A 25,711-nucleotide genomic window follows, 5' to 3' on the forward strand; every position below is an offset into this window, starting at 1 on the left:
AACATATGGAGAATAGTAAATGACTAATTCCATCAGAGAAGATCATGGAAAACTGTCTTCAAAAAGGCGATGAGCAAGGAGAGGGAAATGGGGCAGTGGGTGCCTGGGTTGTGTGTAGTTTAGGAAGCAACAGAAGGCCAGGACTTGTTGCTCCAATCTAATTGCAACTTTGTGGCCAACCACTGTATGTCTCTTCATAAACCAATTTGACTTATCCCTAGATCAGCTATTCTCAACCTGTGGGTGGAGATCCCTTTGGGTTGGACCAAGACCATTGGAATATACAGATATTACATTACAATTCATAATTACAGTCATGAAACAGCAACCAAATAATTCTTTGGTTGGTGGTCACTACAACATAAGGAACTGTATTAAAGGGCCACAGCATTAGAAAGGTTGAGAAGCACTGGTCTAGATAAACAGGAATGATATTACAGGAAAAGTATTTTTAATCCGAGTTTAATTCAATGGGCAACTGAAAAGAGCTGGAAAATAATAAAATATGTTAATGAGGAGCATAATTATGGCAACAAACTGTACGGAATTTTAAAAGTAAATTGACTAGGACCAAACATATCTTGGAAGAAACAGCAAACAATAGAGGATAGTGAACTAGCTATCTGAACGCAAAGGCTGGCACTAGCACTGACCATGCAAGACAATCTACTTGCATAGATTTTTCACAGCCAATAGCCAGGAGCATCTGTCTTGAGAATGGGTTTAGTGTTCATGTGTGTGTACTAAGCCCAAGCTTGTAAGAACAGACATATGATTATCTATGGAATGGTCTCAGTGTAATACAGCAAGATATGATGGGAAACATGGCTTTCTGTGACCCAAGGCTAGACTTTTACAAGTCAGGGAAAGGCAGATAATAGCATCTCGTCCAAAGAACTGTCATAAGATGAGTTAATTCATATAAACGTCTTAGGAAGATTCCCGGGACTTGGTAGTGATTCTCTAAGGTTACTTAATGGCAAATAAAATCTCAACAGTCCGTTTTATGCGTAGATTCATATCGCCATTTAAGTGTATCCTTTAAGAGTGCACCACTTCTGTTTTAATAGACCAGGGCATCAATAATAATCTTCTTACTGCCCATTAACTTTATGAACGAACTACAGTCTGATAAATAAGTGTTTGTGGGAAGTCCAGTGAGTGAATGCACCATCTCAGCTACAGAAACTCAGACGTGATAAATATTCTGCAGCCCTCGAATGTGCTCTCTGAAAGTACTTAGACAATGTCAAATACTATATTTACTATGTAAAATATCAGTCTTTTAGCAGAAATACCTTTGGGGACAGAATAAGTAAGTAACAAATGTGAATTAATAATTGTCTCCGCATTTAGCTTATAGAAGCAGGATAGAATGAAACTATGTTACGTTTGTGAAAAATCTACAGACATTTCATATACGTTATTACAACAAACCAATAATGTATAAAATTTATTAATTTTTAAGGATTATGAAATATTACTATTATTTTACAATTATAAAATGATAACTTTATAAATTGAAAAATAAATATGTGCACACTATGGAATGGTTAAATCTAGTTAATTACCAAATGCAGTACCTCACACGGCTACCTTCGTAGTGATGTTGCAAACACTTACTATCTGTATTGTTCAGGAATCTGATACATTATTATTAATTAGTGTCACTATGCTATTTTGGAAGAAATCTGTCCCTCTCCCTTTACCCCACTAAGCACACCATTTGATAACCACTTTCCCACTCCTTTTCTGAGATTAAAACCTTGACTCTGGATAAATGGTCTTGCAGTTATGCACATTAGGAAATATAAAATGTAAAAAAGGTCTATAGAGAATAAATTACTTTACTTTTAACTTAACTCAGCAAGTCTGATGATATAGCCAACTATGCTTCACACTAAAAAAAAAGAAAAAGAAAGATTTAGAAATGAGTTGGAAATTCCTGTACAGTCCCAGTCACATCCTATGCAAACTCCTGACCGCTACTCCTCTCTCACAATGGAAGTTATAACTTTTCCAACTCAATTTCTATTTTATGTTCCTATTAGGTATGTTCATAAATAAATAAGACTTACTGAATCGCAAGTGGTTATATAAGAGACAAACTTTATCTTGTAAATATTTCATTGTTCTTCTGTTTCTTTAACCTATTTTATTGTGCTTATTTACACAATTTACACAAAGTAAAATGCACTGATTGTGTGCCTATAGTTTTAAAACATTTTGTACACCGATTTGCCCATGAACATATCACTCCATCCAAGAAAAAACTGTCTCATTACGTTTTACATTTTGCCGTCAGCCCATTTATTCTTGCCATTACCCTCTCACGTAAAAATTTATTCCTCACAGTATAGATTACTTTGACATATCTCCAAATGCACAGAAATTGTATGTATGAACTCTTATTTATCTATTTTTGTTTCCTTGGCATGTTTTTTTGGAAGTTCTCTATTCTTGAAGGTATCTATAGTTCATTAGTACTTTACTGCTCAGTTTCATTTTATTGTCCAAATAAACCACAATTCATTTGCCTATTATCAGTGGTGAACACTCAATTTCTTTCTTTTTAGTAATTATAAATAAAGCTAGTTGGAAATTGAGACATAGCACAATTATTGTTTTCCTTTATAAAGAACATTTCACATCATTCAAAGCATTCCATCTACGTGACTTCGGGAGATGCCTGCACAGGGCAAGGTGATATCTTTTAGCCATGAAAGAAACTTGTTTTAAATTTAACCCTCACCTTTATGTGTGAATTATGGAACAACAATTAATATTTTATTATCTTTAACTATTACACATGATCTAGAAAAGCTTAAGTGGCTTGGTAAGGATTAAGTAGCACGGTGATATAAATGTTGTAAAAAGCTCTATAAACCACACAAATCACTTTTCAATCTACAAATAACTTCAGGTAATATGAAATTAAGATGAAATAGGATGTGACCTTGTAAACATAATCTTATTAACAGAGGACAATAATATACTTTGAGACTTTCTACTGCATTAGGTTTTTAAAGTATTTTTTTTAAAGATTGTATTTATTTTATGTATATGAATGTTCTGCCTGAATGCATGCCATAAGAGGGCATCAGATTCCAGTATTGATGGTTGTGATCCACCATGTGCTTGCTGGGAATCGAACTCAGGACCTCTGGAAGAGCAGACAGTTCTCTTAACTGCTGAGCTCTCTCTCTCTCTCTCTCCAGCCCTTCATTTTATTTTCAAAGAACAATATTTCAGGCATTATTCAGCATGTCAAGTTGAGTCACTTAAAATGAAAAAGTTCTCAACTTGTTTTCCAAATCACATTTCACATTGTGTATGTGTCTATGTATTTATTTAAATAGAAACAGTCCTTTGGCATGTTTTCGGCCATTCGTTTATAAAGATATCCATGGTCTTATTTAAAGGCATGTGCCACCAGACCTAGCGTGGTGTGATTTCATACTACACATAAACCAGCCGGGATAGAAGACCATTCTAATTCCATGCAGTTTATTTTACTTTTCAAAACACGTTCATGTGTGTAATCCCATGTGTTGCCTACAATATCTTCAGAAGTCGATATACTAGAGTGGATTCCAGCTGTGAACTATCTGTATTTACAAAATCATCTAGCCTGAAATATTATTTATTCGAAGAAAGCAAGCTGTTTTGCTGAGATTATGCTTCATAATGTTCAATTTTCAATTACTGGTATCATTCAGTTGAGTAGTTCAAGTCATTTTTGTGTTTCAGTTCTATTAAAAATATTTACTATGAAATTTCTGAAAGACTTTGTAAATAGATTTGCTTATATCGTTGGCTGCAGGGACTTATGTTGTACCTTGCTAAACATAAATTCCATTTTAAAATTCAAGTGTTTGGTATAGTTCGTGGAGTGTGATTCATTCTTCGGTGTAGAGGTCAGAGTTTATTTAGTGTTTTTGCAAAAGGCTTATTATGTCCATTTCCCATAAAGCAACAGAAAAAAGGTATGCACTTAAGTGTAACATGAAGGAGACGCCCCACCCCCACAGCTGTTCTGGTCTCTGGCGAACCATTCAGAGAGGCTCCAGTTTCATTTGGTTCCTATGAAACACATGCTGCTCATTTGTTCTACATGCGCTCCAATGAACTTTGACAAATTAGATCTAAAAAAGCTACAGGTGTCCTTCATTTTAATCCACACTTTAGCAGCCACCCGTCAAACTGGTGTACGTATGGGTCCTTTCCCAACTAATCAGAAGATCATTTATCTATCCTTAATGTGTGTTTCCATCCTTGTTAAGCAAAGATATCTCGATACGTCACAAAGTTGTACATATGTAACAACTTACACATTGTTTTCTGGCAAAGAATTCAAGTCTTTTTGAAAAATTTTCCTCACTAATTTCTGGGAGATGTAAAACTATTCAGACACCAATGTCTTCTATAGATTGATTATTACTTAGCATATGGTTTGCTATCAGACAGTGGTATACTTGGAGTATATGTACACGTGGTTCTTAAGGCTATCTCATTTTCTCCGGAGCAGCCTTTTCACTTTAAGATAATCCACAGATGACTCTACCAAAAGCCGAAGCTTGGTCAGGGCTATTTTAGAAGAGAGCTGATGTTACTTGTCTGTTTCATGGACATTCATATGCAAACACTCTGGCGAACCCTGAAAAAATTCTCCTGCATCCAATTTGCAGATATCATAGACGGTGATCCCGTGGTTAAATCAAATTACTTCTACTACTACTAATGTCATTATATTATTATTATTATTATTATTATTATTATCTATGTAAAAGGTAAATACAATGAGTACTTTCCATAGACTACGTTCTGTCTTTAATTACCACAAAAACTCTGCTGCCATACATTTTCAATAGAGAGTTTCGCTGAAATTTGAACCTCTTAGACTTTGCATTAATTGTTATTGTTGGGTTTTGTAACTCTCAATAGCATCAACATGTTGGTCGGATTTGTAGTTGGTATTTGTTTATATTTGCTTCCCATAAAAACAGTATATAAATTTTGCACCTTTTCTGAGACTGATTTTAAGAATAAGGTATTTAGTTGCTTGGGTAGTTCATTCCATATTAGTACCAATTTTTGAGGGTGCCTTTGGAAATAATTTTATATGAATTACATATAGCCTATAAATTATAATTTTGTTGTACTAATATAGAAAATATTTACATTAATATGTATTCTTTGCTGTAATATAATTGTCATTATATTAATATTATTACATTTAATTAATGTTTCAAATCATGCTTCAAGGTAACTCAATTTATGAATGTTCACTTTTATTAGCCATCACATTTTCTATATGTATAGTTCTGCAGAAATAAGTATAATATAAGTAGACTAATGAGTAATATTGAGTTATTATGACTGTGACTCTGTGACAAAACAATTTCATATAGTTCAATTAAATACATTATTACATAGACAAAAAAGAGTTAAAATGATTTTATTTTTAAAAGATGTCTTATTTTCTCCAGACTTATGAATTTCTTTAAGTTCTACCAAGTACTCTCCTGTATAATCAGCCCTTGGGAAGGAAGGCAAAGCTATCCAATTCATCTATGTAGAAGTTTCTGTTGGCGCTAGGGCAGTACGCCACTCATCAGTTTACAATCTTACAACAAATATTATTTAATAGCCATTTTTATACATTTCTACTCAGAAACTCTACAAAACTGTTAGTGTTCGGTTTAGTGTAAATCTAGCAGGCAAATACTCTTATTCACTTGACAATGTCTTTTAAAGCAATAGAGGGGTACATACAATCTGTGCCTGGTGGTGTGCAAGTGCAGGCAGGCTAGAAAGATACTCTATAACTTCCTGTGTGAGGTTGCACGCACTTTGAAATTTTCTTTTCGTTTTAGTAAACTGAAGAGCACAGTACAATTTAAGTAGCCCTAATCTTTCTCAGAGCGCCACTGTGTGCTGAGTAAAGGCCGAATGGTCTCTGCAGTGTCAGGGGGTTACTCTTCAGCTGTTCAGGGTCAGTAGATGATATCTCAGCACTCATAAAACAGAGGATTCAAAACACAGGGGCGTGCATGGAAGTACAGATCATCATGACAGTCTTGGAAGTCATCCACAAGAAACAGCAGCACCCCAGAGGCCAAAATAACACCACCAAATTAACATCCACAGCTTTTGTTCAAAATGAAATCCAATACATAGAGAAAGTGCACGCTGAAACATGTACACTATAATAATAATAATTTTATATTTGGCTCATTCCAAAAAAGCATTAAGGACCTCAAATAACTTTCATGATGCATTTTCTTAAACATTTTAAATACATAATACTTAATTCCATATAAAACAAAAAACTATCTTATATAAGCATTTTCCTCCAGGCGTCTGTAAAATGGTCCATCCAGTTAGTGAGGCACAGGATGGGAAGCATAAAGATTTCCTAAGCCCAGTTCAATTCAGAAGCAAGAGGGGTAATTTTGGCTCCTGGGTTCTGAAAATTCTATCTTCCGATTGTAATCTTTGATCCAGATTTCACATGGTAGTTTCTTCCCACTCCAGCTCTACATCACCTAGCGTGGATAGTAAGATGTCAAAGACAGTACTGAACTCAACAGTTCCAAAGGTTTAAATTCTTCTTTTACATTTGAGATTATAATATACCTACATCATTTCCACCTTCTCTTTTCCCCATCTAAGCCCTCCCACACACGTCTTGCTCTTTTTCAAATTCATAGCTTCCCTGTCAATTGCTGATGAATTTTTTTAAACAGCAAAACATGTTCAAGACAGGAAAGGCTATTGTCCCAGTTTAGATAATGAAGAAATGAAAACCATGATATAGGTACTAACCTAGCTTCTCAGGCATTCTGAAATTGCAGTGATTATGACCTTAATAGTCCTGCAATAGACAGTCAACCGGAGAATTGGGTGTGCATTGTGCCTGCTTACCTTCCATGGCATCCAAAGAGTCCATCTTCTGAAGTGAGGAGTAGTTAACAAAACAGATGGGCTGATGACCTCCTTTATTTGATAAAAGATCCAGGATGCACTGATGTAAGAAGATATACTGTGCCTAGCAACAAAGGAAGAATATTTAAAAAATATATATTAATATTTTCTTTCTTGCTGTATAAAAGAAGTAGCTAATCCTATTGAATCTATATGTGAGCTTCCTTTTCCCCATAATTTAGTAATTTCTACTTATTTGAAAAAAACCTTTACAATTTACTTCTGAAAAATATACTTACTTATGAAAGTAAATATGTTTATATATTTATATAGATGTTTATATAATATATAAATGTCAAAATGAAATAAATGTATAAAAATAAATGTTATATTTACTTGTGCAAAGTTATGAGTGCACTTTTTAAATAGATTTAGTAATTCTGCTAATCTAGGGGACATTTGGCTAGCCCAATGCTAAAGACCTGTTTTCAATTTGTGAACACAAATTAGTTGGCTATTGAAGTGTTTGAACATGCAAGTGCTGGGCAAAGACTTCTAATGTTCCAAGGGCATGTCAACATTGAACTCACTACCATCTACACCGAAAATGCTAATGATGACCTGTTAGCATTGCTGGAAAGTTTCTCAGACTATGAAAGTGATTATTTTAAACTGTCCTTACTCATGCCCACAGAACCCACCTGGCTTTAAAAGAATATCATTGAATGTTTTATTCAAAACACACACACATACACGTTTATAGACAGCTTTTGAGAAAATCCTTAAGAATGATCATTTTAAGTGGTTATAGTCATATCTATTAGCATAATGCCTTAAAACCCTTTGGGAGATTTTTTCAATTGAAATTCTTAACTGAAATTGCTTGTTGCTATTAGCAGAACTCATTTCTTTGAGGATTCCAAAACTTTTCCAGCCAAGCTTCACCACTAGAAAGGCATCTCTACCAGAAGAACCCTTGGATATTTAGTGCTCAATTTCAATTGGCAATAACAGCTCGTGGCACACAGCAATTGTATAATAAGCATTTGTTTACTTCATCTCATTTAAATTTCACAGCTGCCCAATCTTTACCACTTAAGGGCAGATGTAATTTAGAGAACACACAAAAAGTCATTAGAGATCAAGTTTTGTACTCAGAGATGATCAACTTACAGTGTTTGACTTTGTTTAGATGTGAAGTGTAGTCAGGAAGTAACAATTCTCCTGAAGTTTCCAGAGTGTTCCTTGTCATAATAATGATCTTTTCTCAAATTTACATCATGCAGCGAATAACATTATTAATAGAAGTCAACACAACACAATTATTTAAAAATAATTACACTCATGAATTTGGGTATCATTAAAAGTCACATTTGAACTTGAAGTCACATTTGATATTTGAGGCTTTGGGTTGTTGGGATCTCATCTTCTCTGTTGGAAAGAATGCTGGCTGGGAGCTCTGCCAGGGGAGCCAGCCAAGCTGTGTGCGACAGTCCTGTAGGTCCACAATCCCTCTGGCATTGTATCTAATTGCCAAGCAGTCAGTGGAACGTCATGAAAAGTGCAGTTTCTACCTTAAACAACCATACTATACTACCTTAAGAATTCATATTTTTATCTGATGCTCGATTCCCTGGTCCCAAGAATAATAAAACCTGTGCTGGGAGATTTAAAAGACATCACGGGCATAAAATACGTGGTAAAGGTACGATTAGTTATTTTTCTTTTTACCACACGAGTTTACGTCCACTAACTTCCAGGAGAACCCAAAGCAGGAAGTATACTAATCCGGGTCGACCATTAGTCAAGGCATCAAGAATATTTCAGGATGTCCTAACACTTCAGAGCCTTCTTTCAGAATGGCTATTCACTGATAGTTAAGATCTGTGTATCTTTGGTGTCTCTCAGCGGCAGGATGTTGCTGCCTTCCCACTCCTGTGCTCAGTAACTGCAGTGCGTGCCGAGACAGGAACATTCCTCATGGAAGCTGAAATCACTCCTCAGTGCAACAGAAGAAAATAAGGCATGACTCTTTGGCAAAGCAACACGGGTTTATAAGGACTGGAGCGAGGAAGTAGTCATTCACCCACCCACTCACCCCCCCTTTTTTTTATTACAGAGAATAGATAAGGCCTAATGTCAGAGAACTAAGACAGATGAATGAACTTCAGAGCATCTGATTTCCTGCAAGGAGGAGATGCAGAGAAATCTTGCAGGGTAGTATGCACTACATCCTGGACGTGATACTTAGTCCTGTAGACATTTGCTTTTAACTAATGCCAATACCATGTTTGTGTAAATCACACAGCTCACTAAAGGAAAACAGCTCAAAGCTGCAGAACCAAAAATCATCAGAGCTCGAGTATGAACTTGGTTCCGACTTTGAAACCTTGAATATGCCATTCCCTGACCCAGAGCCTGGTTTTACTTCAACTGGCTAACAAATATGATGTAAGACGTTCATGACACACATCAAGTGCTAAAATGGGCATGTTTGTTAGTTGTTGATTGAACACGCTCTTCATAAAGGTCAGTTCCACAAAGTTGCAAAGTCTGGCAAATGATTCCATTTTTATTATTTGAAGATGGAATCTGGGCTCGGGAGCCAATCAACTGCTAGACAAGAGCGGCAACTACTAATTCTGTCAACACTGTAAGATGTCAGCATTTATCATTAATGATTTGAGAAGAAAATGTTAGCTCTCTTTTTATCCTTATTTCTATTTTTAACTCAAATGAAAAAGAAAATCTAAGTTTTATAATGGCCAAGAGTTGGATTGATATTGGAGTCCTCCTAAGACCCCAGGAAAAAGAACAGCCATCTGATTTGCATGGCCTACTACAGAATGCACATGCAGTCTTTAACCATGCCAGCATGGATGGAGGAAAGGCTCACAAGGCCCCACCACTACTTGTAGAGCTGCAGGCGGTCAATGGCTGCTGAGGGAGGAAGAGCCAGTTCCCTTTAGGATTGCCAGAGTCTAATGGTCAGCCCTAAACCCAGGTATATACAGGCAATGCTAAGTGAACTCAGGAGTTTGTGTGTGCATGCGTGTGTATGTGTGTGTGTGTGTGTGTGTGTGTGTGTGTGTGTGTGTGTGTGTAATAATGATAGAAAAAAGTATTTAAATTTAGGATAAGGATATGCTGGTGGGAATTTTGTGTCTATAATGTATTAAAAATTATAATAATGGTGACTTTAGATTAAGCTTGTCAAAAGTTTCTTTATCAAAAGTAATTTAGTCGGTGACATAAAAAGTAATCCAAATGCACAGTGCTTCTGTGTTTGGGGATCTATAAATACTTAGGTTGTATATCCATGATGGCAGCCCTTGTCTCGTGGCATATTCCATTTCTGAATTCCACCTTGAGGGAAGAGAGATGCTTCACCTACTTGTCCCCTGTCAGCACACGAGGTAATGGACGTGGACAAGATCTAGGAATCTCTGTGAATGACTCGTTCAAAGACGCAAGAGGTTAAGATGTATATTTTACGTGCAAGCTCCAATAAATAAGAAGACATTGGTATGCTTAGCACTCTTCATGCTTCTAAAATAATATTGCACCAAATCACAGGTAGAAAATAACATTATTCACAACAATGCTGTAATAAGATATGACAAAGGCTTACCACTTTTTTAAACCTTTCTTTTATTTGATGGGTACAAGTATTTGCCTGATTGCGTGTCTGTGTGTGTATTGCCTGAGGAACCCAGAAGAGGGTGCTGGCTCCTCCAGGACTGCAGTTACAGAAGGTCGTGGGTGTTGGGAATTGAGTTTATGTCCTTTGGAAGAGCAGTCAGTGCCCTTAACTGCTGAGCCATTTTGTCTTAAAAATTATAAGCAACTTAAAATATGCTTAAGAAAGCCTGTAACGACATGAAGCCCAAACAACTAGTACAAACATTAGAGACGTGTTCCCTGCTTGTCCATGTTTTCCTATTTCTTATTTTGCTTTCATTCCATAATTTACATAGTCATACACTTTATTTGTGAAAAATAAATAATTTGTGTTGGAGCTAAATATGTAAACACTTTCCCCGATAAGGTTGGACATCTGAAGCCTATGGCATCAGCTTCCAAACACAAGTAATGTACCATGGGATGGCATCGTAGGTGTGCAGGAGGCCAAAAATACTGAGAGGCCACACAAGCATGAGAAATGCTGCAAAAAAAAGAAACTTAGTTTGTTATTGTCAGTGAGGAGCTTAAGGGTTCTATGAAATTCCACATTTAAAGGCCTTTTTCCCCCTCACATTTAGCACCAGTTCTGCTTTCTCAGATTTTAATAAGTTTGGTACCCACTTGTATTTCATTGTACACTTTGGAAAAGTCTGATGCAACACACCTTTGTGCTTATTGGTAGAAAAGAGTCTTTGTATTTGTACAGTGTACAAAGTCCAGTGAAAAGAGATAGACTGGAACAACGTCTATATTTTGGTTAAAGATATGAGAGTTTGAATTTTTGCTTCCAACCCTTGGAAATGTCATTGTCCTTCTGGGAACCTCTGCTTCTTTGCTCATAAAGCATAGACAGTAAGGCTTACATTGTTGCTTGGTTTTTTTGCACCCAATCTTCTGATAAGGATTATACTGGGACTGCATAAAACCGTGTATGTAAAGGACTTGATATGTTATTAGAAAGCCAGCAGACATCAAATGACTCATTTCCATTTGGTCTCATTCCCATTATACTGTGTACTTTATTAATGAAGGAAGAAATCTATATTATAGATATTTTATCCAAAGTGATGAGTAAAAATTCCTAATATTCAGTTGATGACATGCTGTGATAATCACTAATACTAATATGCAATGACATAAATGCAGGCAAATGAAGCACATAGAAACTTATTAAAGTCAATACTCTAATCAGTTTTTTCCAACTACAGCTTTTAGTACATTTTGAAGAAATTGCTTTGAATTTGTTTTCTACATTTTTCAAATTTGCTAAATGTTAAATACTAAGCTGTGCTTTAAATTGCTTTCTACGCACCTACCAGTATCAATTAATTAGGATGAGCAGTCAGTGAAAGTTCTCAGGCATATCTTTAGTTATCCCATAGTCTGCACCTGCTTCACCTCACTCAGGGTTTGAAACAGAGGGAAATGGGTTCGCACAATGCAGGCTGTGTCAGGAAGATGCTCCCATGTAGGAATCCTAGAGCTGGCAACCAAGAATTGAGTGTGAGCTTAGGTATCTTACCAGGTTCTGCACCATGCACATCCTCTCACTCCTCAGTTCAGCTACTAGTCCGTATATGTCCACAAAATCATGGTCGTTTATATGTTGTGTTAAGTGGTCCAGCGCAATGAAAACTCCAGTTCTTCCAACCCCAGCACTGCAAGGAGGATGAAGTTATAGGGGCACTTTTTCAGCAAAGGCCAATCCATGTTGATGATGTAGATGATAGTACATTCTGAGAAGCTTTTCTTATCTGGGAGTATATTGGTATTTGGAGATTTTGGATATTGATATTTTTAATCAAAACTGTGTTGACATACAGGAAGATGCCTTATTCTGTTGCCTTTATCAGAAATATACATGCATGCCAAGTGATGGGTTGGTATTTTTAAATGATTTTGAGGCCTATCTAGACAATAGATTAAAATAATAAATTCTATACTGATAGAGATTCAACTTTGCTTTATGAGACATTAACTCTTCACTCATCTTCTGATATAACTTTTAAAAAGCTATATTCTGGTTTACTGTAGCCAATCAAATGCTTGGATATGAATTGAAATGAATCTAAATGCATCTTCTATAAAAAAAAAAAAAACTAAAATAGCACTGTGATGATGATAAGGCCTCATCAGATTGTGGACCATTCCAAGCATCCAATGGGTTCTACAGCGCCTTACTTACCTGCAATGTACAACCATAGGGGTGGCATCCTGGGCTCGGCTTGTTCTCACCAGCTTCACAAAGTGAATCAGAGGGGTAGTGTTCTCAGGAACCCCATGCTCAGGCCAACCAGTGAAGTTACACTGCCGGACAGTCATGCAATCTCCATGCTAGACAAGGTGGCAGATGAAAGGGTCACAACGTGAGTTAGAATGACATGCCGGACAAAGACTACTGGTGTCTTAGCTTTCACAGATTACTTTATAAAAGTTATGTTTTTCTAGTCAGAACAAATCCTCTTTACATAATTTCTAATAAGATAGCTCTGACTCTCACAATTAACAGGACTGAGGCTGCCACTATAGCTCAAGGGCAGAGTTTTTGCCTAGGATACAGAAGACCCTGGGTTCAATTCCCAGCACAAAACAAAAGAAGGAAAAGGGGAAATGGTTTCTTATGGTATGTTATAAAATTTATGTGTGAGTTTGTAAAATTTAAACAATTATGTGTGAATTTGTTATGGTGTATTATAAAATTATGTGTGAATGTGTAAAGTAAAAGAGCTTTAAACAGATTTGAAGACATATAATAAAATCTACTATAAAGTAGCATGACATTCAGCAGAGCTTAGATTTTGACGTAAAACAAGTACATAAATACGCTATCTATATATAACAATGACATTTAGTGTCTAGTAATTCAGAAAGGGAAAGACTTTATGAAACGAGATAGTTACATACTAATACATTGGTAGCCTGTACTGACTCTTCTCTGGTAGTTCCGCATTAAAAAGGAAGTCAAGAGGCTGAGGAGATGGCTACCATGAGAACATGAGAGCCAGCCTTCCGATTCCCAGCACCCACATGAATAGCTAGGCATGGTGACACACATCTGTAAACCCAAATATTGTGGCAGTGGGAGGGAGGGTCAGAGACAAGTGGACTGTTGAAGCTCATTGGCCTAAACAAGTTGATATGCTTCAGGTTCCTTGTGAGTCTCTGTCTAGAAACAGAAAGGTGACAAGCAGTCAAAGAAAGACTCCCAACATTGCTCATTGGCCATGGGTATGCTATCTTTTTTTTTTTTAATTAAAAAATTTAATTTGTTCACGTTACATCCCAATTTTAGCCCCTTCCCTCATCTCCTCCCAGTTCCACCTTCTCTCACTCATACCCTTTCCCCCTCTCCTAGGGAAGCCCTCCTCCCATTATCATCCGACCTCAGCCTATCAAGTCTCATCTGGACTGCTTGCTTCTCCTTTCCCCTGTGGTCTGGCAAGGTGGCCCCACCAGGGGGAAGTGATCAATGAGTGGACAAGCACCTGTGCATGCACACCTGCACCTAAACCCGTGCCTAAACCTGTATATAAATACATGAACTACACATAAAAGACACACACACACACATGCACACGCATGCACATGCTATGTTAATAAAGTTTCTTCACATAAAACAAACACAGTGCTTTGTATTTTCTTTCTTTTCCTATTTGTTTTCCAACCTGAGTCTGGTGCTTGTATATATATATATATACTGTATTCACATGATTCAAAATGAGACAGTAACATGAATACTGCCATGCCTGCATCAAATCAGAACATTTATAGAACAGTGGAAAAGCATAGTTAAGTACATAGCTATATGTTCACAGATAATTCAGGTATTAGTTTTACTTTATACATCTAGGTCACTCTTATTTTATGCCACATTCACTATTTCTTTCTTTTTATTTTGTTTTTACCCTTTCGATTTTCAGATCCCTGATGGTCCAATCGATCTGAATGTCCTCCATAAGTTTTGTAATTACTATGTCTCCGAAGACTGTCACGGGCTTGTTGTCCTCTGGCCAATACTGATGGCATCTGATCTGAACCCAGAAAAAACAGCAGTCATGAGCCATCGTAGCACCGCAAAGCTTCTTTATACACAGATTTTTTTTGAAACAAAGTTTCTCTGTTTAGCCTAGGCTGTCTTGGGCTTGCTTTCTAGACCAGACTTGCCTTGAACTTACAGAGATCCACCTACTTCTGCCTCCCCTAGTGCTGGGATTAAAGGCATGTTCTACCCTGCCCAGTTTATACACATATTTGTTTGATGACCTATTCATAGCACTAGCTTGGATATTCACCAATATTAATACAACTGTAAAGCAGCACATTATTTGAAGATACTTCATATAACTCACCCGTCCTTTCTCGAAACACTGTGTGAGCATTACTAATGTTTTTGCTCTGGTTTCCCATACCATCCTCCAAAAGTCTCCAACTGTTCCTGGCAATGGGCCTTGAGTAGCAATAAACTCATTTGGACACAAATATCCCTAGAAGGATGCAATTACACACACAGCATCAGTATTTACATTGAAGTAACATACTTTCTACTTTCAAGCAATTCTAGAAATACATTAGTTGTAAAATGACATGGTTATTTAAAAGTATTGTCTACTTTTGAGTGGTGAATATTCTGAGACATTCCAAACCCCAAATGTGAACTAAAAAACTCACAATCCAATATAATGCAAAGAATTTGATAGTACATCTATGTGGGGCATGAGATGAACAGGTAAACCAAACAGTGACTCCAAGGAAGAAGAAGGACGAGGAGGAGAAGGAAGAGAAGGAGGAGGAGGAGGAGGAAGAGAAGGTTTAAAAATAAGTGAATTTGTATGGAAAATCGGCAATTCAAATTGAATATATTGAATTTGAACCATTAAATGTTCAAATTGAAACATTACACAACTAGGCATATGCATTTGGAACTAAGGAAGGCATTCTAAGAAGAAGGCAGTGTGACTTAAACTCATCTGACTAGCTGAGACCATCAGGAACACGAGTTTACTAGGAGACAGTTCAATGATTGTGATCTAGATCCTCCCAAGGTTTGCAGGTCAATCTGAGAGATGGTCAGTGTGTAATAGATGAGTGAGTCAGAGCATCTGACTGTTCTAATGAAAGGGTAAAGGTCCTGACATTAGATGCAAGTTTCCTGAATAGTTAGCTGATCTCATATAGGGCAGTTTTTTGGAGAGGAAGTGTTTTGTTTTGTTGTTTCGTTTTGTTTTCTTTGTTTTGAGCTCACTTGGCATCAAAACATGATTGCAGTAGCCTGAATAGATAAGGAAGAAGAAAAAGAATGAAAGGTGAGCACAGATAATTTTTTAAGGGGCTCTAGTCTGAGAGGGGCACAGCACTATATGGAAAGTTTGGGTGTGACGGTGTAGGTACAGAATCCCAGCACTTGAGGTATGGAGGCAGACATATCAGGAGTTCAAAGTCATCCTCATGGTGAGTTCCAGGCCATCCCAATGTACAAGGAACCTTGTCTCCAAAAAGGGGGTGAGGAGGGAAGCTGGAGAGATGTCTCAACAGTTAAGAGAGCTTTTTAGTCCTCCAGAGAGCCTGGGTGTAGATTCTAACATGCACATCGAGCTCCTTACCATCACCTGTAGCTCAAGTCCCAAGATATTATTCTAAGTCTCCTCTATCCACCATGGGTAGCCACCCCAACACATTATATAAACACACATGGGCAGACACACATACACATAAAAATAAAGAGTTAAAAAAATTAACAAAGGAAGAAAGCAGCCACAGAATGAATCCAGAAGTAATTAGGAATCTGGAATATAATACTATGATATTTCTCTGTAAGATGGAGGAAATCACAATATGTTTGCATGGTTTCTCAAAGAATAACACTAATGGGGCAGCAAAGAGAAGGAGAATTCTCAGCATATATTCTTAGAGATGGAGGAATTGGCTAACTAGAGACTGGGGCAGTTTGTTTTGGCCACAGAAGAAAGAGTGAGTCTGTGGATGTAGGTGAAGACAAGCCTTTTCACTTCATCCACTGTATTAGTGAGGCAGCTCAGCCATCAGGTTTAGATGGACATGTGAGACAAGCCTTGGAGCTGGGAGAAGTCATGAAACCATACTGACGGCAGGGACTTGAATGGGTTAGGGGACTGTGCATAATTTTTAAAAATCTCCTGTTAATAAAGCTGAGTTTAAAGTGGTGCACCTTGTAGTATGGTCATGAGTATTTCTCCAACCGTATCAGTGGAACAGAGAATTCACACAGAGTTTAATATTTAAAAATAAATAGTATAATTATCAAGCATGCAAAACTAGAGAAGAAATAAAACCCTTAGAAAAATAGAAAGCAAAATGAACAACAATAATAATGTGTGAAACATAAACTTTGGAAGAAGGTGAAGTATTGGTTGGGATGGAAAAGACAGAAAATCTGCTAAGATTTATGCACTACACTTTATAGCAGAGAGGGCAAACTGTCCAGCACATGTGATCTGGAAGGAAAGGTTTTGAAGGTTGTAGGGAGGTTTACTGCAGGTGCTGGTGAGGTCTGTGCTGTGGACATTGTGATGTTGTTAAGTACAGGGCAGGTTACTGGGAGAGATCAGGAAAATGATTACTGCAGCAGTAAATCAACATTCTGATTGGATTTTGACATTACCAAGAGTTAGGAGAGAGGTAATGTTGAGAGAGCAATAGATTTTGAAGATTAATCTGAGAATCTTTGAGATAGTGATTAAAACAAAAAGGTGCAGATAGAGTATCCTCTACTTGTTACCACAGACTCAAGTCCGTGGATTCAGTGAGGAGGGAGGCAGATAGGCAATGAGGAAGGGCAGCTTGCCCCTTCTCTGTTTAGTGACTATGAGTGAGGGAATAGACTAACTAGTGAGACAGGTTTGGAAGGAACTTGCTCGGAGACTGATCAATGCCTCATTCTACAAGCTATACTCTATTCTGTAAAAACTCAGGCATAAACACATAAATATAGTATCATTTTTTAAAACTTTTTAGCAAACATTTACAAAAATCACATTAAATGTCTCTTATTTTCCTGGATTGTCAATATGCTTTGTTATGCCTTTATTTTTGTTGTTGTTGGGCTTTCTTTCATCTCTCTTCCTCCTCCTCCTCCTTCTTCTTCCTTCTTTTTCTTCTCCTCCTCCTCCTCCCCCTCCTCCTCTCCCTCCTCCTCTTCCTTATTCTCCTTCTCCTCCTCCTCCCCCTCCTCCTCCTTCTTCTTCATCAAAGAGTAAATTTAATTAAAATTTTAAAAAGAAATGTGTTAGGGAAGGCAAAGGCCTGTGGTGGAACATGAAGGTTTGTAGCCAATGACCTGTGCTCTAGTCACCTTAAACATTGCCAGGGTGTTTTAAATGTATACATCTTATTTTTAATCTTTCTTAATACACCGTTTTTATAGCCCCATTTCCATTTTGCTTTTCATACTGAGAGGAAAAGTAGATTTAAGCTATTTTTTTTTCTTTTTGGTTGAACCAACTTGATTCTAAAGGAAGGCTAACGAGAGGTGAACTGCAGCACCAGGGGAAATGCTCCAGACATTTCCCTCATATTTTATTAGTGCTGGGGAAGCACGCTACTTCCTTTTACTACTTACCCTCTAGTTTTGAGTATCAATGTATAAAACTCACTTCCTCTGAGAAGAGACCTGTTAACTCGAAAGCTCTCCCTAAACTGGAATGTACAGTTTAACGGGTTTTAAAGCTGTATAATAATTAGAAAAAAAAAAAAGTAGGAGAGGTTTTTGCAGATTTAAATTCTCATCATCATTATTGACTCTCTTTGGCAGTTTTTATGGCAGCCTTTAAGGTATTTCCTAAGATTTGCCTCTGGGTGACTAGCCAAGAAGTGTCAGATCTACTGTAAGTAAACATCCACTACAATAAAAGTAACATGCATTCATTAGGTGCTCTTCATGGGACTCCCAATGTGATTAGCTCTTGGCACAGATTAATTTCTTTAAGTCTCTAACAGCCTTTAGGATTTTATTTTTCTTCCTAATTTATAGATATAGAGATTTGGAGGGCCTAGGGTCACAGATACAGGAAGGTGGAAAGAGTCCAGCCCAAGTTCTGAAGTCCCTGTATAACACTCCCACCTAACTCATTAAACGTGCCCCTTATTTTGTGAAGTTAAACTATTTCATCTCCAACCTCATTAGACACTTGAGAAGGAGTAAAATTAATTACCTGAGTAAATAGAATGTGCAAGTTTTAAGTTGATAGAGATGAGATATGATAGATATTGAGTTACATTCAGAATCTTAGAAGCAGAAAATGTTTTCTTCGAATACAAACAGCCAAAACACTATAAACATGACATGAGTATAATTCCTGATTGTTCTGTGGTTCTTCTTGCTGTATGTAGTTTACTTTATATATATATGTGTAAAAAAAAAGTAATTAAAATGTTAGGCAAATGCCCCTTTTAGTGAGCCCATTTGCTCACTGTGTACTAAGTCTCAGGCATTGTAGAATATGTCAAAGAAAGCAATTGAAGTATTAAAACAAAGTAGTATTTTTCTTTTTCAGTTTCAAATACATTAATTATTTAATATTTCATCTTAGTGGCTCCAAACTTAACACACCATTGATAATGGTACGCACAAGTGCACGGGGGGTTAAAAGTTGTTGATAGAGAATTTCTGGTACCATGCTTGGCAGCAGAGACTTCCTCTTTTCCATAAATCTCATTTTATCATCTGCCCCACTGAATTGTTTCTAGATGTATCGATACAATTAGCTGCCTGTGAGGCTGCAATTGCTCATCCCTTTCCTTTCACATGGTACATCCTTTATCAAAATTGCTCATCACTAAGTCCTGGCGAAAGAAATACAATTTCCCAGACTGGCCCAGGACAGACGACCGTGTACTGCCATCAGAGTCTCCTGATAGGTCCTGGCTCTAAGAAACTCCTGACTGCCACCTGCTCCTCCCTTCTCCTGCCCAGGGAGCCTGTTTTCCTTCATGCAGATACCTTATTGTGCTACCTTCCTTTAGTCCTTTTCCTTTTCATCCCAGATCCAAAGAAATTAGGACACTAAGGCCACTCTGATCTCTGTTGTTTGCTTTTTGGGATACTTCATCAACTTTCCATTGACAGTGTCATCACAAAACTGATAAATTAGAGAAAATGAACTGTCCCATGTTTTCTGAGGTTAAAAAAAAAAAAAGCCTGTTTGGAGGCAGAGAAGTGAAAAATCACTATGATATCATCGCTGTGTGTTTTTCCTTTGTTTCTGGTATCTCCAGTAAAGGATGCTTTCCTGGAAAGTATTAGCAATATGACACACATGCACAATACAGATGCAAACCTGCTTTCACATGAAGTTCCCCCCAACGTGGTCCTGCTTACCATGTAAGTCACAGGAACTTCTGGGGCTTGTTTGGTTGTTTGTCTTACAAGATTTCATATATTTAATAATGTTACCCTACTGTAACAGAATGTGTGCTCCAATAAAGTAGACTTTCTAGTTCAGCAAAAGATTGTTTAAATCATCTATCTTTAAAGCATATATTTGTTTTGTGTCTATAAGTGTTGTTTCTGAATGCACGGATGTGTGCGGTATGCATGGATGGTGCCCTCTGAGCTCAGAGGAGAGCATCAGGTTGTTGTGAGCCATTGTGCAGGTGCTGGAACAGAACCTGAATCTTCTGCAAGAACCACAGGTGCTCTTAGTTATTGAACCATTTCCCTCAGCCTCCTGCTTGAAACATCTCATTACTTGCTAATGGTTGCCTATGGATATCTATAATACTTAGAGAGAACACCGGAGCTTCATGAACATTACTTTGCTCCGTCATCTGTATGCTTCTGTCATGCTGACTAGAACTGCTTCCCTTTTTTTTTTTTCTTTTCTTTTTTCTTTAAATTTAAAATAGACTCTTCTCTCATACAAAACATCCCAAGCAGTTTCCCCTCCACCCCCCCACTTCTCCCAGTTCCCTCCTAGTTCCCCCCTTCTCTCCCAGATACACTCTCCTTCCTGTTCCCTTCAGGAAACAGCCTGACTCCAAGACACAACAACCAAATACCACAAAACAAGATACAAGATGGCAACGCAGAAGCCCTCATCTAGAGTCTAGACAATGCAACCCACTAAGAAAAGCCCAAAGAGTACACAAAGGAGTGAGAGACACATCTGTTCCCACTGTTAGAAGTCCCAGAAAACCACCAAGGTGACAGCCATAACATATACACCGAGGACCCGGTGCAGACCCGTGCAAGGCTGTGCTTGCTGTTTCGGTGAGCCCGTATCATATTCTTCTATACCATTTGTCCCAAATTTGGAAAAACATTACAAAAAGAGGTGGGTTGAAAATAGTAGGCAACTTAGCTCTATCCTACTCTACAGCATCTCAAGATATTTATTTGATCACTAGAACAGTGGCGATATTTAAAAATCTAGATTTCTAGGCATTGTTGCAAACAGTAAGACTTAAGGCTGTAGGGCCTCGCCTGCAATCAAAATTAGTAAACATAAAACTTCAGTGCAACACTTAAAGAAGAATCACACGGACGCCATCATTTACTAAATGAATAAAACTTTACATGTACATGGTCATTTGAATAGAGACCTAAAGGTCTAGCATCAAAATGGAATGATATCCATATCGTCTCCAGAAGTGCTTCTCTTTAAGTGCTGTGGGAAGAAGTCTTCACTTCTCCATTATTCGCTCCATCAGCAATAATACCCAATACATAATTAGAATTTTATAGTTAATATTGACCAGTAAGGAATTAAAATGGAGTCTTCATACAGACTTCTTCACAGAAGTTTAGAAACAATAACTACAATACAGGTATGCCTGATGTAAAGAAAAGGATGCAGTGTCACAGAAGGATCTCAAATAAATTGAAATAAATTGAAAAAGTGACAGGTCAGTGAGTAGGAAAATACCAAAGTATAGGAAAATAATACAAAACTGAAGAGCGTGCGCAACAGTGGAAATTGTCAAGTATTTGTAAGCTCACAAGACAATGATTAATCTCACCACTCCAACTGAAGACGGTAGGAAAAAAAAAAAAAAACCAAAAAAGACTATCTTGAAATTTTATAACATAGCTGTTTAGAGATAAAGTCATTGACTTAGGAGAAAATAAATGAAGTGAACCTCAAAACACTAATGATTAATTTCCACTGATATTTAGAGAAGGTTCCAACGAGAATGTCACAGTAAGTCACCAAAAGGGCTCTTCTCACCCCGAAATTGCAAGAATGTGTCAGCCAAGCTGAGGTCCTAAGTGAAGAGAGGTTTCTGAGTCCCCAGCACAGAGAAGAATATTTGCACAACAAAGAAGCACAGTGGAAAAGAGAGAGAAAGGGCAAAGTGGCTTCACTCGGCTTTCAGTCTCACCCAGGAAGAGTGTATTGTCGCTGATGTGCAGGAGGCTGCTCTGAGCGTGTCACAATTGTCCCTATGTTGGTCACAATTGTCCCTATGTTGGTTCAGTTATGTTTACTGAAAGGCTGTATGGAGTATACATTTTATACCATCATCATCCTTTTGATGGACTCCATATCTCAAAGGAAGGGTACATAACACGTTTTTACATTGCATGAGCATGCCTGCCAGTTTGACTAATATTTCATTGATAGAGAAATTAGCCTACTTCGTGTTCAGAGAATATATTAAAAGAGGCATGTGAGATGGTGCAAAGATCAAGTATAGGAAAAAGAAGATATTTTCCGTTCGCATAAACTAGTAAAATAAATGAAGTAAAAGCTTGCATGTCCCCCATCTCTAAACTATGTGTGCATTAAGCTGCTGTTAGGAAAATAGCATCTTCAGTTCCACAGTGTTTTAATGCATTTTTTGTCTTAAACATATTAAAAAATTTTTAGTATTTGTGGTCCAACAACATGTATTATCTATGAAAAAAATAACTCACAGAAACGTAGCTGGCATTAATGTAGTCTGATCCCGGAGTGCTTGCGTCAGGTATTAGCTTCACTCTGTTATTATTGTCTAAGAAAAAAACATAAGAAATCATAATTGGATTTTCAAATTGCCAACACCTCTGTACTATGAAAATAACATAACATTTCATGATCTAATAATCTCAATTCGTATAGGAGTGTAACACTTAAAAAAAAAAAAACATTTGCTCATGTCCCACATTTCTATTACACAATTTATCAATTAATAAGACATTGCATATATTTATAGAATTCCTACACATATTAGTACAAAATTGCTACAAATATTGTGCTACACGCCCTCTTTTGAAAAGATTTTATTTACTTAATCTTTCTGCACAACCATAACTATAGGTAGTTTGTGCTCTTAAGAAGATCTACGGTAGTTTTAATATAGCATACCTATTTAATTATGGTTTAAATTTATCCCACTTGCTTTTCAAAATGCTAGATTACATAATAGAGCATTTGTAAGATTGCATTTATACAACGTATTGCTAGGAAGAAACTCCCCAAATCACAGGTATACCTTTCATAGCTTGAAAGATACTGTCTAATTATTTCATAATTTAATCACTGAGCATTCCGAGTAATTGAAAATTTCTCTTTCTTGTTTTTCTATCACAAAATAAAAGCATCCTTTTGACAAACACACATTGATGTGCCATAGTATTTATTTTCTTTATATATAAGTCAAATTGAAGTTTGCTTATATTTACTGATCATTTCATGTGCTTTTCCTATTAACAATTTTTTCATATTTTCTTCTTTAAAAATTGTATGCCGAGGCTACAAACAGATTTTTCTCAGGTTACCAATTGTCACTGATTTAAGAGTTCATTAAATATTTTTTGTGTTGTAACCAAATTTCTTTTCTTTTAAATTAAAGTTTCTAGATTATTTATCATTTATTTACAGTGTTTTTATACTAGTATTTATCCATAGATGCTTCAAATTTGAATGAATTTTTCTAATTAATATTTAAGTATTTTATGAACTCAGATTTTTAAAAAATAAAGTGTAGATTTACCTTTTACTAATTATTATTATCTGGGACACAATAGTCACATTTAATATATTCCATGCTTTTTTATTTTATTGAAAATATTGTTCTTAACACATATCAGATTATCTATATATTTGGATCTATTTCAAAGCCATTTATTCTTTTTAATTACGTGCCTATCCTTTCTTTAATATAAATTTTCTAGTTATTCTTCTTGAGGCAATTTTAAGAAATATTTTCATTAAATAGATGTTGTGTGCCCAGTGATATTTTTCAAAAAGGAGAGCCATAAATTTTCTTGGGGGATTCCTGTTAAGTTGATTTTATGACCATAATGTTTACTGATAACTTTACACACCAGAATCACAAAGTAGTTTTGACAGAATAATCCAGAGGTTTGGCTGTGTTATGCACCTAAGTGGTCAGTATATGCTTAATCTTTCCCCTGGGTTAACAACACTGGGGAAACAAAAGAAGGAAGGCTTCATTATATTCTTGGAGGAAAAATAGGAAGAGGATTGGACGTGAATTCTTATACTGTCTTCACTGAACTTGTTATCTTCTCTAGTTGTTTCTGCCCTCAACTGTATCAAGCAGTTATAATATTTGTTTTGTAGAACTCTCTTGAAGAAACATGAAGCCTTATAGGAAGTATTTAATAATGCTCTTATATTCCCCAAGCTTAAGCATATACCAATATTAATTATTTAAAATACTTCATTTATATTGTGAATTGTGGTCAATGCAATTATATTTAGAGATTCGTAATGCTAAACAAATTTCTGTAAATCATTTACACGTCAGTGAGACTGAGTTCTTTCTGATCTACCTAATGACACTGTAGCTAGGCTTATACTTCAGGAAGTAAGGCCATTGGACTGCTATTCACTTTATATGCCTGTTTATAATGAGTGGAGTCAACAGCACACTCATCTTTTTCTCGTGGTATTGGCATATTAAGGTCATAGTGTCCCATCAGACAGAGATTTGGCAATCACTTCTGCAAGTATTTGCTGCTAATTCTAGCATCCCAAAGCCCTGCAAGCTAATATCTTTCAAAAGGCACTGTGATATTTGAAATTCTCTTTCTGACATTACTCGGGGGAAACACAGCACTACTCAAAGCTGCCTCAAGCAGAACTTCAGATTCTATTGGAATATATTCATTCGCTGCGAGGAAGGATGCCATATTCCAGTGTTATTGTTTTTTTTTTTTCCGGTTTTGTGTGCAAGCACAGTCACAGCACATAACCACAAACTCTTGGTTGCTCGCCTAGTGTTTGTGGAACTGTCTCTGTGTGAGCCTGTGTGTGAAAATAAGCCCTTCTTCCCATAGGCATGGCTATAACATTACACGTGGACTTCTAACCCTAGTGAGGGATGGGGGCTTGCTGTCTTCAGAAGTCAGTGCTCCAGGAGGTATCATGGTTGCAATTCTCCCACTCAGGAAGTTATCAGCATTTAAAAGGAGATGATCTATTGATTATTAACCATGAGGGTTAACATTTGCTGAATGCGTTATGAGTTCCAGTTCTGGGTAAAGTGATTTGTGTGACTATTTTTACCTAATCCTTCTAATGGCCTCTGGAGGAACAGACAAACAAGTAGTATGTTGGTAGTCACAAAGACAGACAGTGACAAAACAAGCCTGCATCCCCGGAAGTTTCTTATTTTTTAGCTTAGCCTCAGTATGGAGGCCTGAGACATTTATGCTCCTTCCTCCCATTTATTGTTTTGAGGTTGAACATTTATATCCATCAACCACTGCTGTCCCCTTGTCATCATGAAAGTAAGTAATAAGCTGATGGCCTGAATTTTTAAGCTAAAATGGGGGTTATATAATTAACCAAGATCTTCATTACAAAAGAACAAAACATTGTAACAAAATAACAACGTACTCAAACTTTCATACTTCAAGTTGGAAACATCTTAGAAATTAAGTTAGACTTATTTGAGGTACTTTATATGTGTTGACACATTGCAAACTAGTCCCAAATGTATAATGCAACTAGAACTAAATACTAATGAATTCTTAGTAGTTGCCTGTTGAAAAAGAGTATATTTATTTACATAAAATGTCACTTCAGTGAACCTGTTGCAAGCAGTCTAACAGAAATTTAGTGCAAATACACCGAACAACATGGGCATTCTCACTTGAACGTAAGTTGCATCCAAC

At 36.7% G+C, this 25,711-nt stretch overlaps 1 protein-coding gene across 1 annotated transcript in view; it reads right to left on the minus strand.

Moving 5' to 3' along the window:
• Positions 1-6,288: 6,288 nt before the first annotated feature.
• Ptprq (protein tyrosine phosphatase receptor type Q) overlaps positions 6,289-25,711 on the minus strand; it is a 185,832-nt gene continuing 166,409 nt past the window's right edge. Inside the window, exons 38-44 of the mRNA XM_051139929.1 lie at positions 22,502-22,578; positions 14,961-15,095; positions 14,517-14,642; positions 12,797-12,945; positions 12,134-12,269; positions 6,928-7,051; positions 6,289-6,548 (exon numbers count right to left, since the gene is read on the minus strand). Coding sequence (XP_050995886.1) covers positions 6,511-6,548; positions 6,928-7,051; positions 12,134-12,269; positions 12,797-12,945; positions 14,517-14,642; positions 14,961-15,095; positions 22,502-22,578 — 785 coding nt within the window. The 3' untranslated portion in view covers positions 6,289-6,510. The remainder of the gene's footprint in view (positions 6,549-6,927; positions 7,052-12,133; positions 12,270-12,796; positions 12,946-14,516; positions 14,643-14,960; positions 15,096-22,501; positions 22,579-25,711) is intronic.

This window comes from Acomys russatus, chromosome 31 (assembly GCF_903995435.1).
Source record: "Acomys russatus chromosome 31, mAcoRus1.1, whole genome shotgun sequence".
NCBI lineage: Eukaryota > Metazoa > Chordata > Mammalia > Rodentia > Muridae > Acomys > Acomys russatus.